Raw genomic sequence first — 19,601 nt, 5'->3', positions numbered from 1 at the left:
TACCTTCACATGCATAGACCTCTGTGACTAGAACAGAACTTCACTGTTGTCATATTGATTCTGAAAAGTCCATATTGATGATTGATTGTTACATTTTAGAGTCATCTTTGTTGATTAATATTTTTATCTATGGGGTCCTAGAAAACCCCTTTAAATAGAACTGTATTAAACATAGCTCTGGGCCACTTTGCTACAAAAGTAACCTTAGCCGGAGGTTAGAGATCCCATACAATTCTGTACACTTAAAGGGGGTTATATAGTACATGGTTTATGAATAGAATGCCAGACCGTGAAGAATGATACACAAGCAGAGTAGAAGAAGATGACAAGCAGTGGGGAAGACATATACAGTATATATATCCTTGCAAAACAATGAAGGTTTTAATGTAATGATCTGTGGAAAACTGGAATATCTTCACCCCTGAAATATGCTTGGGTCTAAACATAGCCACTACAATGCTCAATTAATTTTTTACAGTCCCTGGATGGTTAAACTAAGTTAGATTCCATGAAACATGCAAGATAATTTGCCATTCAGGGTTTTGCAGAGAGCTAAGTGATAATTTTTCTGAACACTGTAATGTTGGGGTTTGTCTTCTCCATGACCAGTCTCTCCATCTCTGGGGTGTGACATATTCAGAGACATGCACTGTCTCCACATGTAACATAAAGGCTGCTCCGTGGTTAGCTTGTTACAGTCTTGGCAGAGTGCCCCCCCCACCTCACCCCCCGGATTCAGCCGCTGTGGAGCCGACCCACACATGGCTGAACTTTTCGTAACGAGACATGGCGACACTGGAGATGGAAATAAAATGTTTAATTAGCAAGAGGGGTGGAGGCTGGGTGGATGGAAAGGGAAATTAGGTGGTTACAATGGGGGTGGGGGTGATGTCACATGACATGATTTTTGGTGCTATAACATGTCATTCATGATGACATCACATAGCATGATCCTGGTGCTACAACATAATGTCCATGATGACATCACAACACATGATCCGGGTGCGATAACATGTCATCTATGATGACATCTCATAATATGTTCCTATTGCTATAATCTGTTGTCCACAGTGACATCACATTTAATGAGACACTGGTGCTTCACCATTTTGTCAATGCCAATATCATGACATCATCAATGATGACATGACATGTTTCTGGTGCTATGACGTCATCCATGATATCACATGACATAATCCTGTTGCTATAAAATTTCTTCCATGATCACATCTCATGACATGATTCTGGTGCTATAATATGTCATTCATGATGACATCACATGACATTATCCTGGTGCTATAACGTGTAATCCATGATGACATCATATGACATTATCCTGGTGCTATATATAGTTCATGATGACATCACATGACATAATCCTGGTGCTTTATGTAGTTCATGATGACATCACATGACATAATCCTGGTGCTATATGTAGTTCATGATGACATCACATGACATAATCCTGGTGCTCTAAGGTGTCATCCATGATGACATCACATGACATTATCCTGGTGCTATATGTAGTTCATGATGACATCACATGACATAATCCTGGTGCTATATGTAGTTCATGATGACATCACATGACATAATCCTGGTGCTATAATATGTAATTCATGATGACATCACATGGCATAATCCTGGTACTATATGTAGTTCATGATGACATCACATGACATAATCCTGGTGCTATAATATGTAATTCATGATGACATCACATGACATAATCCTGGTGCTATATGTAGTTCATGATGACATCACATGACATAATCCTGGTGCTCTAAGGTGTCATCCATGATGACATCACATGACATTATCCTGGTGCTATATGTAGTTCATGATGACATCACATGACATAATCCTGGTGCTATATGTAGTTCATGATGACATCACATGACATAATCCTGGTGCTATAATATGTAATTCATGATGACATCACATGACATAATCCTGGTACTATATGTAGTTCATGATGACATCACATGACATAATCCTGGTGCTATAATATGTAATTCATGATGACATCACATGACATAATCCTGGTGTTATATGTCATTCATGATGACCTCACATGACATAATCCTGGTGCCATATGTAGTTCATGATGACATCACATGACATAATCCTGGTGCTATAAGGTGTCATTCATGATGATATGTGTAAAATGCCCTTATCTGGAGAATAATTATATTCTGTAAATAGGTCATATTCTGTCAGCGCCTGGACATTTGTCAGTCTGTAATGGCTGATAACAGGGAACAATAGACTGTGTCCAACTGCAGAGCAAATGTAGGTAAGTGGGTAATCATTGGTTATCATGGGGGCACAGAATAGAAAAAAATACAGTTTTTTTTCCCCGTAGTCCTTGTATGTTAGTTCTCCTTTAAGACCCAGGAGGTTTATCATAGGGCTGGAGTTGTTATGTTAGGCAAAGTTGTAAAGTAAAGGTATTCTAAGAAACTAGGGTCAAGGAAAGCGTGAATGTCGAAGGTCATCGAAATTTCCTAGGAATGTAATCTGGGATGTGCAAAGATATTAAGCAAACAGCGAAGAATGACAGAAACAACAACATTTTTTATAAAGCCTTTCATACACTTTATTTTGTTATGGGAGGATGGGACCAGGATGGTAAAAAATTGACACAAACATAAGACATGGAGCAACACAGAGGTTTATCGACAGATTTATTGCCAATCTGCACTAGACCATATGGACCAATCAGCAATCAGCATATTACAATTAGTAACCAATCAAAAGTTAGCTTATATGAATTCAAATAAGACAAGTACTTCCTCTACCTTTACAAAACATCATACAGTATTGGCCAAGAACAAGTTAAAAAACTATTTGCTAGAGAGGGGTCCCTCACTCAAACCAGGGTCTACAGGGCATGGTGTAGGGCAGTGTTCTCCAATGTGTGGACATCCAGCTGTTGCAAAACTACAACTCCAAGCATGCCCTGAGAGCCAACGGCTGTCCGGGCATGCTTGGAGTTGTAGTTTTGCAACAGCTGGAGGTCCACACTTTGGAGCCCTATGGTGTAGCGTAACACGTAGGGGGCACCTGAGGGTGGACATCGTGAGGTGATCGTGAGGTGATTGTATGGGTACTACTGATGAAATGGTGGCATCACCACCTTCCTGAACATGAAGCTAACTGTTGATTGGTTTTAAGGTTTAGGCCAAATTTTGCACCTATTGCAATGATACTGAATTACGGACTGTATATATATATATATATATATATATATATATATATGTTTGCATGTAGATGTGTGGATGTATGTATGTACACATTTATGTGTGCAGATGTCTGTCTCTTTGCTTGTATGCGTGTACATGTGCAGATAGATGTATGTTAATGTAAACATGTATGTAGATGTATATATTGCTGTATGTCTATTTTGATGCATTTATGTCTGTATATGTGTACTTTATGCATATAGGTGAATGTATCTGTCTATAGTATAGATGTGTGTATGTATGTGTATACCTTTATAAATTCTTGTGTATATACTGCATATGTGTGTAGTGCATGCGTGTACGCTATAGGGGTATTTGTGTATAGACCAGTGTTTTCCAACCTATGGTTCTCCAGCTGTTGCAAAACTATAGTACAACTCCTATGATGCCCTGACAGCCGAAAGGCATGATGGGAGTTGTCGTTTTGATTGGGGAACAGTGGTAGAGGCTGGATATTTTTCAGGTATCTCTTTATTAAGATTAAATTATCCATGTATATCTCTATACCGTACATGTGTGTATAAAACCGTCGCTGTAGGTATATGTGTATATAATGGGGAAGATTTATCAAAAAATGTCCAGAGGAAAAGTTATCCAGTTGCCCATAGCAACCAATCAGATCGCCTCTTTCATTTTTCACAGGCCTATTTAAAAATGAAAGAAGCGAGCTGATTGGTTGCTATGGGCAACTGCACCACTCTTCCTGTGGACAGGTTTTGATAAATCTCCCCCAATGTGTATACTGTATGTATCATTGTTAGAACATTTGCAGGTCTCACATGTCACATGATTTCTGTAGATGGTGAGACACTGGCCCGGATTTATCGATCTTTTCTTGACACAAACTGTCTGGTGTTGCCCATAACAACCAAACAACCAATCACAGCTTAGCTTATATGTCTGAGCGAGCTCTGGTAAAGTGAAAGCTGAGCTGTGATTGGTTGTTATGGGCAAAATCAGACAGTTTTTGTCTTGGACAGATTAATAAATCCAGGCATTGTATTTTTTACATGTTTTTGTGCCACTGATCTTTGGGAAACATTTTGACACCAAATCAACCAAATTCTGTGTAAAAACACCCATCCAGTCAAATCCTCATTGTTTTTTTTTCTCCTGATCCATAAAAAAAGAAGTTACATAGACAAACAGCTTTTAAATGGTATACAAATGTGTAAAAAAAAAAGACACATTATGACATGGAATACAATACGAATTCATCCTCTCAGGCCACAGGAGAGGCCAGTGCAACATGTTACCCAGAATCCCGGCAGCCAGGGGGTTAAATGGACCTGCTGTTCTCGGGGTTCAAACTCTATGGTCAGGGACAAGTCTGTGGGTCACTTTAAATCACAGTCCTGAAGGGTGATCCAGGACCGGGCACAGTATCAAAGATTGTAAGGCTACATCTTGCTGTATTATTTTCAGAAGGTTGGGCAAGCAGACAGTCCATGCTACAATTTCTCCTTGGTCACACAACTTTTTGGAAGTCATAGCATTCATAAGGGATTTGCAATTTTTTTTATTTATTTCTGCTTGTATGTTTGCGTAGATATAGAGTCGCACCTAGGCCATTGGAGAATAAAGGGCCCAATGCCCTCTCTGCCAAATAGGAGGACTATATACGACACATATTATTGGGGGGCCATGTTAGAGATTTCGCACCAGAGCTTAGGAAGTTCAAATTACGCATCTGCTTTTCAAGGTCTTTTGTGTGAAAATATGGGTATTATTTTAGCGCACAAGATTTCTGAATCCTATTAGGGCCCACGAATTGGGACTACTGTATGGTGCAATTGTTGGCCATCATTGCAGCAGATCATATTGTCCTTCTCAGTTTAGTTGACGATTGAGAAATGGAGCTGGTTATTCATGAGTGAACTGAGGTCAGAGAGATAAAGAAGCCCACAGCTGTTAGTGGGCTTACACCAGTGACATTAATGCCACATATGGTGACCCCACTAGTTACCGTAGCAGTTTCAGGCTACAGTTTAGGAAATGTATTAATACATATACTGTAGAAGCAGAAAAACTTCAACTCATCCTATTATGAATGCAAGATATGGATACATATGTAGCGTTCCCCTTTAATATGCACCTATCACCTGCAAATAACCATTCCAGGGGTAAACCAGTAATCATCTCCAAAGAGACTATTAAACATAATATTCCCAATTTTAAGGTGGACCCCATCTACCTGTAACCTGCTTTAACCTTGTGTAACCATCCCCCCTTTAAAAAGCCCTAATTGTGTGGTTAATACTTCCTTCTACAACTTTCTCTATTTAGTATCTAGTTTACTGACTTCATCAAGGAACCCACATTGCAGATATATTGCAGGTTTTCTGCAGCAGTAAATGAGCCATAGGCAGAAGTGGATCCACCTGCAGAAAATCTGCAGCATACTGCAACATGTGGCCATACCCTTCTAGTTCCCCCTTTGAGATACTCTGCAGTTACTGCTGTATCCAATGCAAAGAGCACACTGATGCTGTGTCGTATCGAAAATCAATCCTGATATCCTGTCTGCTGCCTTGTACCCTAGTAAAAGAGACTAGAGTGTTGGTGATCTGCACTTGTGTCCTGCAATGACCCTATTCCACATCCTTATCAGAGGGATAATCTGCACTTGGCACCCAGCTGAACACTGAGCTAGGGCTGCGCCTGCCCCATACTGGTGCCTATCTGCCACCATAGACACCAGGCGTTTGCGCTCACTGTGGAGTCATGTCAGCCGGTGATGCAAGGACTATAGTACATAGCGGTGCTGGCATCAGAGAGAGCAGAAATAAGACTGCTCTCCTCACAGGGCATAGTCCTAGTAGTAACTAGTTTGGTCATTGGCAAGTGATACCCAGGAATGGACACCTGAGTCCTGCTCATATTCAAATATTGGTCAAATTCATTGCGGTCAACATCTCCCCATAGCTCAGATGGATTCAGATGATCCATGGTGTCCAACTGGGGTGCCTCAGGAGGTGGAGACAGCTGGCCCAGGGGAGTGCAGGTTGTAGGACCACCCTGAGGGTTGTAGTAGAATGCAGCGGACGGTGGAGTCCTAAGAATATTACTCATATGAGATGGTGAGGGAGAGTATGGTATGGAGAGCTCCCTCAGCGTCTTCTCTTGGCCATATTCAATGCCATGCTGATAGGATCTAAAGGGCATAGACTCCATGTCCTCCCGCATGTTAGGGGGGAAGAAGGCTGGCTCACCCTGCTCCAGAACATCCAAAGGAGACATTTCTGGGGTTGGCAACCCAAAACTCTCCAGTTCATTGGATGCCAAAGGCTGCAGTTCTCGGAAGTGGGCGAGGTTGGATGGACCGTGTCCCCCTCCAGAGTATGCCTCAGGCCTAAGCAATGGGGATGACTCAACTCTCTTCATCTTCTTGGCCTGCTTCTTCCTACGTGGGCGGTACTTGTAGTTTGGATGATCATGAAGATGCTGGATGCGGAGACGTTCTGCCTCCTCAACGAAAGGACGCTTCTCTATGGCGGTCAGACTCTTCCAGGACTGACCTGTAAAAAGTAAACAATAATGTCACCATGGTGTTCAAGAAAGTTCAAAACTAATAACCACCATATATGCAAGAACCATGAAACATCGCTATTCATAGCTTTCTCCATTCTCAGTGTTGTCCCCTGTTCACTTTTGTTGGAGCTACCAAGAAGAATAGGAGAGAGAAGTGACAACTGCATTAAACACAACTCTCACTCCTAACAACTACTAGAATATATGTAAACAAAATATGTATAGCTACTAAAATACTACCACTATGTACAAGACTATAATACTGCCCCTATGTACAAGAATATAATACTACCCTTTATGTACAAGCATATAACTACTACACTAATGCCCCCCATAAACAAGAATATAACTACTATAATACTGCACCCTATGTACAAGACTATAATACTATAATACTGCCCCCTATGTACAAGAATATAACTACTATAATACTGCCCCTATGTACAAGAATATAACTACTATAATACTCCCCCTATGTAAAATACTATAATACTGCCCCCTATGTACAAGAATATAATACTGCCCCCTATGTACAAGAATATAATTCTACCCTTTATGTACAAGCATATAACTACTATACTACTGTCCCCCATAAACAAGAATATAACTACTATAATACTGCCCCCTATGTACAAGAATGTAACTACTACAATACTCCCCCTATGTACAATACTATAATACTGCCCCCCTATGTACAAGAATATAATACTGCCCCTATGTACAAGAATATAATACTACCCTTTATGTACAAGCATATAACTACTATACTACTGTCCCCCATAAACAAGAATATAACTACTATAATACTGTCCACTATACACAAGAATATAACTACTATTTTACTCCCTCCATGTACAAGAATATAACTACTATAATACTGCCCGCTATATACAAGAATATAACTGCTATTACACTGCCCCTATGTAACATAACATAATGAGGGCTGACGCACTATTATTATGTATTTTTCTGAAACTGTATCACACCTGAAACTGCTTAGATATAACTGGCAATGATATTTTAAAGAATGTTTAATCTGAATTTTGCCTTTAGATTACAATTGTACTGGGATTTTCTGCTTCTATGTAAATACAACTTATTACTTTGTAATATATTTTGTGTTCAGTTCCTCCATAATAAAGATTCTGCATTAACCCCTGAAAGCCTGTCCTGAATTATATTTGTCACAGTTGAGGATTTGCTACAACTGTATCCAGCTGAGACTACGGACTGATCCATTCTCCCTGCACTCATACAATCCTCAACTGTGAGAAGCAGTGCAGTAGATCTATATGTATTTTCAAGCACTTACACTTATGGTATTTTAATAGTCACAGTAATGAGATAATGGGGGGAATTTGTGAAGATTTTTAGTTGCCTTTTTGATCAATAATTGTCGCATAACTTGTTGCATGTCATTATTTGAGCAATATGTGTGCGAGTGTTTTCAAAATCATTCATCATTTTTACTGAAATGACTTAGGTACTTTTGGTTTTCCACTTTGCAGTGGTTGCTGGTTTATGAAGTGCAACTTTTGTAAAATATAAAAAATGCAAGTTTGTTGCAAAGCCCTCAATTACACCACACATATACAGACCAGAACTGGCTGTGGAGAGTATGTAAAAAAAAGTCGCACATATGGGATAAAAAGTGGTACAAAAGTCACAGAGGCAGAACCATAAAAAGGGGTTACTGAATTGTAAGTTAAAAATGAACGATGCTAGCACTATATTTATCAGACCATAAAATAAATTTGGCGCACATACGCATTACAACTACACAAATTAGCTAAATTAGCTGTAGAAAAATCGTCCACCTACACCTCCTTGATAAACTCCCCTATTTTGTTTTTAAACTGTAAGGTGTTGACATATAGATTATATTAAAAAGTACTTTTTAGTGTTCAATTATCAAGGTTATACACACATCTGATTAGATTTTTTTAATTGTACTTTTTCTATTCTGCAGCCCGCATGTTTTTGTTGACTGTTCTGTCCTATTCAGAGTGAAATCTGTCAAACTGGTATCCAGCTCGGATCTCTTCTTTCCTGGACCAACTTCTAAACTAATTTATGAACAGTTCGAAAGTCAACTTTAAAATAGTCCTAAACTGACTTAGGATAGGAAAAATAAGGGCTGAAGACCAGTGCAGTTGATTTCACTCTGAAAGATTAAAATGTAATAATTAAAGTAAATAGCATTCAATTGTGTCCATAGCTTTTGAGGCTTTAAAGGTAATACATGGATGGATAGATAGATGAGAGAGAGAGAGATGTGAGATAAATAGATAGATATTAAATAGAAGCGATAGATAGATAAGAGATAGTTATGGGAGAGAGAGATAGATAAACTGATTATATATATATATATATATATATATATATATATATATATATATATAGTATAGGATCGATAGACAAATATTAAATAGATAATAAAAAGATGGATTGATAAATAGATATATAGATATGAGATACATAGATAGATATGAGATAGATAGATAGATACATAGATAGATATTGGATGGATTGATGAAGCAGAATAATACTAATGACACAAACACACTTGTCCATCTGTATACATTTTAATACGCTATGCCAGCAGAAATCCAATAGCACTGTGCCATCCTGCATTATGTCTTCATGTATTATGCCATTCTCTGCACCTTTACCCCTATGGCACCCATTACTATACATCTATCAGCTCATTCTGAATGATCCCCTATGGTGGTAAAGAATAATTCATGCCAGCCGTCCTCCCCGTCCCATCACAGAACTCATTCTCACCCAGCATTTTGCTTAGTACAGCATTGTGTAGATCCGGGTTTTGCTGTGCCAGTCTCTTCCTCTCATCCTTGGCCCATACCATAAAAGCATTCATGGGGCGCCTGATCCGGGGGTCACCAGGCTTCTCATCAGAGGAGCTGTAGCCGCCATATCCAGACTGGGGGCTTGGAGCAGGGCTGACCTGGGCTACAGGAGAGTTGGAGGTTCGGCCAGGCTCAGGAGCAGTGGCCGGAGGAGGGACCCATGAATTTCCACCGCCTCGACCCAGAGTAGTCTCCTCTCTGCAGTAATTTGACTCAGATCTATGCATTCCAGCTGGGCAGATCCTGTAGACAAAAGTGGGCGCACAGAATGTGGGGTGTCCTCAAATAATGTACTGTGTACTCCACTGGAGAGAGTATAGATCAGATGTGTTTGTCTGTCTATCTATCTATCTATCTATCTATCTATCTATGTAATCCAATCTGTCTATGTCCTCTCTGCCCTGTCACTGTCCCTTTGTCATCCAGCATCCAGCTGTTTGAGCAGTTTGGAATAATAAGGAACAAATATAGAAACTTGTCACCAATCAGCTGCAGGATGGGAGGAGACGGACATGACTGGGGGGCGAGGAGGGGAAGAGAGAGGGTCTGATTCTCTAAAAAGCAGTTTGCTTGCATATTCCGTCTGAAAGAAGTTAACCCTATATACGATAGGCAGCAAATTGTGATAATTGATCAGTGGATTCTGTACTGTTAATGCCTAGTAACCAGTGATATAGGAAATGTGCAGTAACTTATTTGTCTCATCTCCGCAACCAATCATATACATAGTTCTGAACACACCTGTTCTTATTGTCACCCCTAGTTATTTAGTAGTGACGAGGGACATACAGCTACAAAGGGAGATACAGTGACAACAGCTGGGTGCATGAATGTACAAAAATTCTGTATAACTACTATAATACTGCCTCCTACGTACAAAAACATGACTATAATACTGCGCCCCATGTAAAAGAATATAACTTCTATAATACCGTCTTATATGTACAAGAATATAACTACTATAATACTGCCTCTTATGTACAAGGATATAACTACTTTATTACTGCCCCTTACAGTGGGCATCAAAAGTTTGGGCACCCCAGGTAAAAATTTGTATTAATGTGCATAAAGAAGCCAAGGAAAGAGGGAAAAATCTTCAAAAGGCATCAAATTACAGATTAGACATTCTTATAATATGTCAACAAAAGTTTGATTTTATTTTCATCATTTACACTTTCAAAATAACAGAAAACAAAAAAAATGGCATCTGCAAAAGTTTGGGCAACCTGCAGAATTGATAGCATGCACTGCCCCCTTTGCAAAGCTGAGACCTGCCAGTTTCATGGATTGTTCTCAATCATCATCTGGGAAGACCAGGTGATGTCAATCTCAAAGGTTTTAAATGCCCAGACTCATCTGACCTTGCCCCAACAATCAGCACCATGGGTTCTTCTAAGCAGTTGTCTAGAAATCTGAAACTGAAAATAGTTGACGCTCACAAAGCTGGAGAAGGCTATAAGAAGATAGCAAAACATTTTCAGATGTCAATATCCTCTGTTCGGAATGTAATTAAGAAATGGCAGTCATCAGGAACAGTGGAAGTTAAAGCAAGATCTGGAAGACCAAGAAAAATATCAGAAAGAACAGCTCGCAGGATTGTGAGAAAAACAATTCATAACCCACGTTTGAATGCACAATCAATCCTGAAAGATCTTGCAGACACTGGAGTTGTGGTACACTAGTCCACTATAAAGAGATACTTGTACAAATATGGTCTTCATAGTAGAGTCATCAGAAGAAAACTTCTATGTCCTCACCACAAAAATCAGCGTTTGAACTTTGCAAATGAAAATATAGACAAGCCTGATGCATTTAAGAAACAAGTTCTGTGGACCAATGTGGTTAAAATTTAACTTTTTGGCCGAAATGAGCAAAGGTACTGTCACGATTCGGCAGGCTGGAGGTGGATCCTCTGTGTCAGAGAGGGATTGGCGTGGACCGTGTCGGTGGACCGGTTCTAAGTAGCTACTGGTTTTCACCAGAGCCCGCCGCAAAGCGGGATGGTCTTGCAGCGGCGGTAGCAACCAGGTCGTATCCACCGGCAACGGCTCAACCTCTCTGACTGCTGAGATAGGCATGGTACAAGGGATAAGGCAAGAGCAAGGTCGGACGTAGCAGAAGTTCAGGGCAGGCAGCAAGGATCGTAGTCAGGGGCAACGGCAGGAGGTCTGGAACACAGGCTAGGAACACTCAAGGAAAGGCTTTCTCTGGCACAAGGGTAACAAGATCCGGCAAGGGAGTGCAGGGGAAGTGAGGTATAAATAGGGAGTGCACAGGTGGAAACTAATCAGGGAGATTGGGCCAGGCACCATCATTGGTGCACTGTCCCTTTAAATTACAGAGACCAGGCGCGCGCACGCGCGCCCTAAGGAGCTGGGGCCGCGCGCACAGGGACAACACAGACGGGGAACGGGTCAGGTACGGGAGCCGAGATGCGCATCGCGAGCGGGCGCGTCCCGCATCGCGAATCGCATCCCGGCTGGGAGCAATATCGCAGCGCACCCGGTCAGCAGGTCTGACTGGAGCGCTGCGAATAAGAGAACGCTGCGAGCGCTTCTGGGAGGAGTGGGGACCCGGAGCGCTCGGCGTAACAGTACCCCCCCCCCCTTGGGTCTCCCCCTCTACTTGGAGCCTGAGAACCTGAGGATAAGACTTTTGTCCAGGATGTTGTCCTCAGGTTCCCAAGATCTCTCCTCTGGGCACTTAACTACAAAGGGTCCAAGATAACGTGGTCCCAGATTAAAACTGGGGACACGGAAGCGGATATACTTGGTGGAGAGCCACACAAAAACAGGAGGAGTTCTTCTTTTTTTTTCGGCAAGCTTCTTCACCCGGGATGAGGCTAGTATGAGGGATTTTAGAGTCTTTTTCCAGACGGTTTTCGAAGCCCCGGGAAACCTCATCAACAGCGGGCACACAAGAAGGCGTGGGAGTGGGGAGGGAGGGAAGAGGGTAAAGCTTGGCACGGGGCAGAGTGTTAACAGGACGGGGGCTGTGAGGAGGAGACACAGCATAGTCCAGATAGGCCTTGGGGAGACCAGGTAAAGGAGGAGACACAGAGGTTTGACTGACGGGACTGGGAGCAGACGTGAGGCATTTTCTGTGGCAAGAAGCACCCCAGCTCTTGATCTCCCCGGTGGTCCAGACAAGGGTAGAGGAGTGGCGTTGGAGCCATGGCAGACCGAGGAGGACTTCAGAGGAGCATTTGGGCAAAACAAAAAGTTCAATTTTTTCGAGATGCAGTTCCATGCTCAAGAGCAGGGGTTCTGTGCGGTAACGCACAGTGCAGTATAGAAGTAAATCTTTCTTTCTGCGGCGAGTCCTCTCTTCAGGGGTCAGGCGAGACCGATCCACTTGCATAGCCTCCTCGGTGGGAGGCACAGGGGTAGATTGCAAAGGATACTGTGAGAGAGGTGCTCCGAGCGGTGTGGCCCATGGCAGGGCCTTCCCAGGCAGGAGACCACGGCAGAGTCTAGAGTCCCCATCAAATTTGTCCGGCAGGGACAAGCGGGGGTTAGGAGCGGCCGGTCGCTGCGGAGGAGTTGCAGGAGCCGGCGGAGGAGATGGTTGTTGCTGTGGCAGCTGCTGTGTCTGTGACTGAAGTTGCTGTATCTGCGGCAGCAGCTGCTGTATCTATGACTGAAGTTGCTGTGTCACGGTGGTCAAGTATGACAGCTGGTGATTTCGTTGGGTGATCATTAGGGATTGCTGGGCGATCACCGTGGAAATGTCGGCAAGACTTGACAGCGGCACCTCAGCGGAATCCATGGCCGGATCTACTGTCACGATTCGGCAGGCTGGAGGTGGATCCTCTGTGTCAGAGAGGGATTGGCGTGGACCGTGTCAGTGGACCGGTTCTAAGTAGCTACTGGTTTTCACCAGAGCCCGTAGCAAAGCGGGATGGTCTTGCAGTGGCGGTAGCAACCAGGTCGTATCCACCGGCAACGGCTCAACCTCTCTGACTGCTGAGATAGGCATGGTACAAGGGATAAGGAAAGAGCAAGGTCGGACGTAGCAGAAGGTCAGGGCAGGCAGCAAGGATCGTAGTCAGGGGCAACGGCAGGAGGTCTGGAACACAGGCTAGGAACACTCAAGGAAAGGCTTTCTCTGGCACAAGGGCAACAAGATCCGGCAAGGGAGTGCAGGGGAAGTGAGGTATAAATAGGGAGTGCACAGGTGGAAACTAATCAGGGAGATTGGGCCAGGCACCATCATTGGTGCACTGGCCCTTTAAATTGCAGAGACCCGGCGCGCGTGCGCCCTAAGGAGCGGGGCCGCGCGCACAGTGACAACACAGACGGGGAACGGGTCAGGTACGGGAGCCGAGATGCGCATCGCGAGCGGGCGCGTCCCGCATCGCGAATCGCATCCCGGCTGGGAGCAATATCGCAGCGCACCCGGTCAGCAGGTCTGACCGGAGCGCTGCGAATAAGAGAACGCTGCGAGCACTTCGGGGAGGAGCGGGGACCCGGAGCGCTCGGCGTAACAGGTAAGTTTGGAGAAGAAGGGGAACAGAATTTAATGAAAAGAACCTCTGTCCAACTGTTAAGCATGGGGGGGGGGGGGTGATCAATCATGCTTTGGGGTTGTATTTCAGCCAGTGGCACAGGGAACATCTCACAAGTAGAAGGAAAAATGGATTCCATAAAATTTCAGTAAATTTTGGATGCTAACTTGATGCCATCTGAAGTTAAAGAGAGGATGGCTTCTGCAAATGGATAATGATCCTAAACACACCTTGAAATCCACGGGGAATTACATCAAGAGGCGTAAACTGAAGGTTTTGCCATGGCCTTCACAATCTCCTGACCTCAACATAATTGAAAATCTATGGATAGACCTTAAAAGAGTAGTGCGTGACAGCCAAACCAGAAATCTCAAAGAACTGGAAGACTCTTGTAAGGAAAAATGGGCAAAGATACCTCAAACAAGAATTGAAAGACTCTTGGCTGGCTACAAAAAGCGTTTACAAGCTTTGATACTTGCCAAAGTGGGCAGTACAAGATATTAACTCTGCAGGGTGCCCAAACTTTTGCAGACACCATTTTTTTTGTTTTCTGTTAATTTGAAAGTGTAAATGATGGAAATAAAATCGAACTTTTGTTGACATATTATAAGAATGTCTAATCTGTAATTTGATGCCTTTTTGGAGATTTTTCCATCTTTCCTTGGCTTCTTTATGCACATTAATACAAATTTTTACCTTGGGTGCCCAAACTTTTGATCCCCACTGTAAATACTATTAATACTGCCCTCTATGTACAAGAATATAACTGCTATAATATGACTCCCTTTGTATAAGAATATAACTACTGTGATACTGCTCCCATTGTCCAAAAATGTAAGTACAATAACACTGCCTTCTATGTAAAAAAAAATGTAACTACGATAATAATAGATGGATAGACGGCTCACTGGCACTCACCTATTAAAATCATATCTTAATTACATCCATTAAAAACAGCTGTCCGCTGGTAGTGACAGAAGAACGCATCAGCCGAAGCTGAAGAATATAACTACTATAATACTGCCTCCTGCGTACAAGAATATAAATACTATATTATATACTCTCTCGAAGACAAAAAACATTCAGCACCACCGTATCGACAATCCATACACATCTAAGACAAACCAAGATGTCACGGGCACAGGTGCATCAGTACTAGCATCGGCAGGCGGCGCTGCACGCACAGGAAAACAACGTACAATATGAAAGGAAAAAATACGGAGCGCTCACCAGTCCAAGAGCAGGCAAACAGGACTTCTTAATCTGGAGACCGCTAGTGTACCAGTGCTTATACTAGAAAAAATTAAAAACAATACATATGGAATAACTTCTTACATGTGAGAGTGGGATGATCCTTAGGGGAATTACAGTACAGCGATTAATTCAATTTTATCATTGAGACCTAATGGTCCTATTGTGTTCAAGCTTAAGATCCATCTGGATTCCTTCTGGAGCAACAACTGATGCCTGTCTTTACCCCTACTCGCAAATTCAACCCTTTCAATGGCTCCAAATTTTAGACTTGTCGTTTTACTGTCATGACAGGCGACCATATGATTAATGGACCGTTGTGACCCTTTCCCAGTTTTTATAGATCCCACATGCTCCCTAATTCTATGAAAAAGGGTGCGTTTCGTTTTTCCTATGTAGTATAACCCGCATGAACAAATCATGCAGTACACTACATAGGAAGTGAATACAAGTAGAGAAAACAGACATGGTTGCACATCTACATTTTGTATTTTGATCTAATTGCTTCTCAGCATAAATTCAGGTTGTTAGTATACATTTTGATCAAAAGGTACAAGCCCACTCGCCACGTCAAGGCCATCTATTTAGAGTGGGTCCCTAATGTCCCTAGCATAAAATGGTGTAGCACTGGGTGGCGACCACCACCACTGCAACACCAGTGCCCGCAGAAGGAACGACCCACTGGCAGAGCGGCCCCAATACCACTCAAACCAGTCCCTGGGCCACACCTCCTCACAGACACGGTGCCAAGGCAGCAATGGACGCCGCACAGCACCACACCAGTGTGAACAAGGTGTAAAAGCTCACTTACCATGTGCTCCCAGTCAGACTGGGAGGCTGCCAGAAATGAAACGGCCCTGTGTAGCTACCTGCTACTTTATATAGGGTTGGGCTGAGGGGGTGGGGATGAGTGCAGACCAAATGAGGAGAGGTGCAGCCCAGGGACTGGTTTGAGTGGCCTTGGGGCCGCTCTGCCAGTGGGTCGTTCCTCCTGTGGGCACTGGTGTTGCCGCGGTGGTGGTCGCAGCCCAGTGCTATGCCATTTTATGCTAGGGACGTCAGGGGCCCACTCTAAATAGCTGGCTTTGATGTGGTTAGTGGGCTTGTACTTTTTGATCAAAATGTATACTAACAACCTGTTAGTTTTTGAATTTAAGCTGAGAAGCAAGTAGATCAAAATACAAAATGTGGATGTGTGACCATGTCTGTTTTCCCTACTTGTATTCACACTACATAGGAAGACCTGCACATTACTTACTGTTTTACAAATACTGTATAACCTCCAAGTTGTATGGTTTTCAAATTCATATCACAGAACGAACAGGAGCCACAACTGTAATTACCCACACTTCGAGTATCAGTGAGCCAACTAGATTGTATTATTTTTTTTTATTTTTTTTATAAGGAAGACAGTCTCCTAGTGATAGATCCATCTCAGGGTCTGGTAGTGAATCTGACCGCAGAATGCATGTCAGTGTTGGATAAGGGCTTAAATTTTGGTCTGAGGGAAGAGTTTGATTTTGCCACTGTAACACTCATGTTTCAGAAGACAGGAACTGCGGTGGATGTGGATCCGCTAGACCTGTGTGGCATATGACTCAGACCGTACCAGGGAGTGGAGTCTAAGGTGCCGCTCGTTTTCACCAGAGCCCGCCGCAAAGCAGGATGGACTTGCTGCAGCAGGTGGCACCCAGGTTGCTGCCCCTGGCATGGCTCGACCACACAGGCAGCTGAGGAGATACGAGGCACAGGAGGGATAAGGCAGCTCGTAGTCAGGATAGCAGAAGGTCAAGGAAGGCAACACAGTAGCGTAGTCAGGACATAGCAGGAGGTCAATAGGCAGGCAGCAGAGGAGCAAAGTCAAGTCACAGAGCAAAGGATCAGATACACGGCAAGGCAACTCTCAGGAATGTTTTCTCTCAGGCACAAGGCAACAAAGATCCGACAGGGAAGTGAGGAGGGTGGAGGAATTTATCAATGAGCCAAAGGTGAATTACACTAATGAGCGCACTGGCCCTTTATATCTTAAAGCTCCGGCGCATGCGCGTGCCCTAGGGGACGGGGACGCACGTGCTGGAGCAGAGAGGCAGAGGCGGGGGCAGGAGAAGCACCAGGTGAGTGACGGACTGGGGCTCGCATGCGGGCGTGTCCCGCGATGCGAGTCCGAGCACTGCCGGCAGCAGCAGGTAATGGGACCATGTGCTCTCGGCCAGCGTGTGCGGCCGAAGCGCATAATGTAACAGCCACCTTTGAGGAGGACTTATTCACGGGTGTCAGGAAGCTCAATGTGAAAAAAAAAATCTATGTCACATAAGCAAACAATGAAAAGTAAAAATAAAACTGATGTTTTAGGAACTGTCCAGAGCAGCATATGTTTGCTATGGGGATTTTCTCCTACTCTGAACAGTTCCTAAAATGGACAGCAGAGGTCAGCAGAGAGCACTGTGGTCATGACATCAGAGGAAATGCATTTCTTTTTTGGATTTCTCTTTATTATACAGCCCCTAAAAAGTACTGGAAGGATTAAGATTTTTTAATAGAAGTGATTTACAAATCTGTTTAACTTTCTGGCACCAGTTGATTTAAAAAAAAAAAAAAAAGTTTTCCACGGGAGTACCCCTTTAAGAAAAAGTACCGCCAGGAGTCCGTATCTTCTTTACAATTCTTCCCATACAGTGCAAACGAAGAACGGAATCCCCTATAGTCAAAGGGTGCGCTTAAAGTGCATCAATAACAACGCTGATACATTTAACCAACAAGTTGATGATTTGTCCTCTTACAGTAGTGACCCAAGCTCGATAAAAAATGAATAAGATCCCGAGGGAAGAGTGAATCTCTAAGAAGAATCTGGGCGCAGAGATCAATCATAAAAAATTGCCCAGAGCCGTGTTCACTTCCAAGAATACTCCTTTAAATGATAGGATAAAACAGATCATTTATGCTAACTGGTCCATGTTAGAGAAAGACACCGACATCCAAGATATGACATGCCTGAAGCCAATTATTACTTACAGACATAACAAAACAATAAGGGACTACTTGAAACAGAAACAGAAAAAGAAACAAATACAATCTAGTTGGCTCACTGATACTCGAAGTTCTGTGATATGAATTTGAAAACGAAAACCATACAGCTTGGAGGTTATACAGTATTTGTAAAACAGTCAGTAATGTGTAGGTATTCCTATGTAGTGTACTGCATGATTTGTTCATGCGGGTTATACTACATAGGAAAAACAAAACGCCCCCTTTTTCATAGAATTAGGGAGCCTGTGAGATCTATAAAAATTGGGAAAAGGTCACAACAGTCCATTAATCATGACAGTAAAACGACAAGTCTAAAATTTGGAGCCATTGAAAGGGTTAAATTTGTGAGTAGGGGTAAAGACAGGCATGAAGTTGCTGCTCCAGAGGGAATCCAGATGGATCCTAAGGTTCAACCAGGGCCGGCCTTTGGGGTGTGTGAGCTGTGCAGCCACACAGGGCGCCATAGCAACAGGGGCACTGGGTGACCGACACAGCTCGCAGTGTAACAGGCCGGTGTGAGGTAGACTTTTGCACCCCGTGAAGACGGGGCATCCGCTCCTCCCCCAGCTCTCCGAAGATTTCCGAAGCTAGAGCTGGGGGAGGGCAGAGCAAGGGGAGAGAGGAGGTACATGCCCCCTCCCTCATCTCCCCTCCCTGAGCTCGGGAGCACGCAGGTCTGCATGGGGAGAGAGTACATGCCCCCTCCCTCATCTCCCCGAGCTCGGGAGGACGCAGGTCTTTACGGAGAGAAAAAAGCCAGAGCAGGGGGAGAGAGAAGGAGCACGGCTCCCGCATCTCCCCTCCCCTCGGAGGATGCAGGTCTGCACGGGGAGAAAGAAGCCAGAGCTGTGCTCCTCATCTCCCCTGCCTGAGCTCTGTCTGTGTTTACTGAACAGGATGACAAACTGCATGGGGGGCAGTGGACTGGTGAAGGGGAACATGGGACTGTTAAGGGGGACAGGGGACTTATTAAGGGGGACAGGGGACTGATTATGGGGTAGGGGACTGATTAAGGGTGACAGGGGACTGATTAAGGGGGACATGGGATTGATTAAGGGGGCAGGGGACTGATTAAGGGTTGCAGGGGACTGATTAAGGGGGACGGGGGACTGATTAAGGGGGGGGGGGGCAAGTGTTTTGGTGATGGGAATGAAGGTGGCATATTGTGTG

At 43.6% G+C, this 19,601-nt stretch overlaps 1 protein-coding gene and 1 long non-coding RNA gene across 2 annotated transcripts in view; one reads left to right on the top strand and one right to left on the bottom strand.

The window, feature by feature from the left end:
* The window catches only part of LOC130296623 (uncharacterized), a 126,375-nt gene that overhangs the window by 38,919 nt on the left and 67,855 nt on the right, over nt 1-19,601 (top strand). The window lies entirely within an intron of this gene.
* Nucleotides 2,592-10,058, bottom strand: SOX18 (SRY-box transcription factor 18). The gene is made up of 2 exons (XM_056548365.1): nt 9,564-10,058; nt 2,592-6,763 (listed from the first exon to the last, which is right to left on the bottom strand). The coding sequence occupies exons 1-2, from the start codon at nt 9,871-9,873 to the stop codon at nt 5,973-5,975; spliced, it is 1,101 nt and encodes a 366-aa protein (XP_056404340.1). The 5' UTR covers nt 9,874-10,058; the 3' UTR covers nt 2,592-5,972.

This window comes from Hyla sarda, chromosome 12 (assembly GCF_029499605.1).
Source record: "Hyla sarda isolate aHylSar1 chromosome 12, aHylSar1.hap1, whole genome shotgun sequence".
In the NCBI taxonomy this organism is placed as follows: Eukaryota; Metazoa; Chordata; class Amphibia; order Anura; family Hylidae; genus Hyla; species Hyla sarda.
The sequence above is the reverse complement of the archived record's forward strand: the minus strand, read 5'-3'. Positions and strand labels throughout refer to the sequence as shown.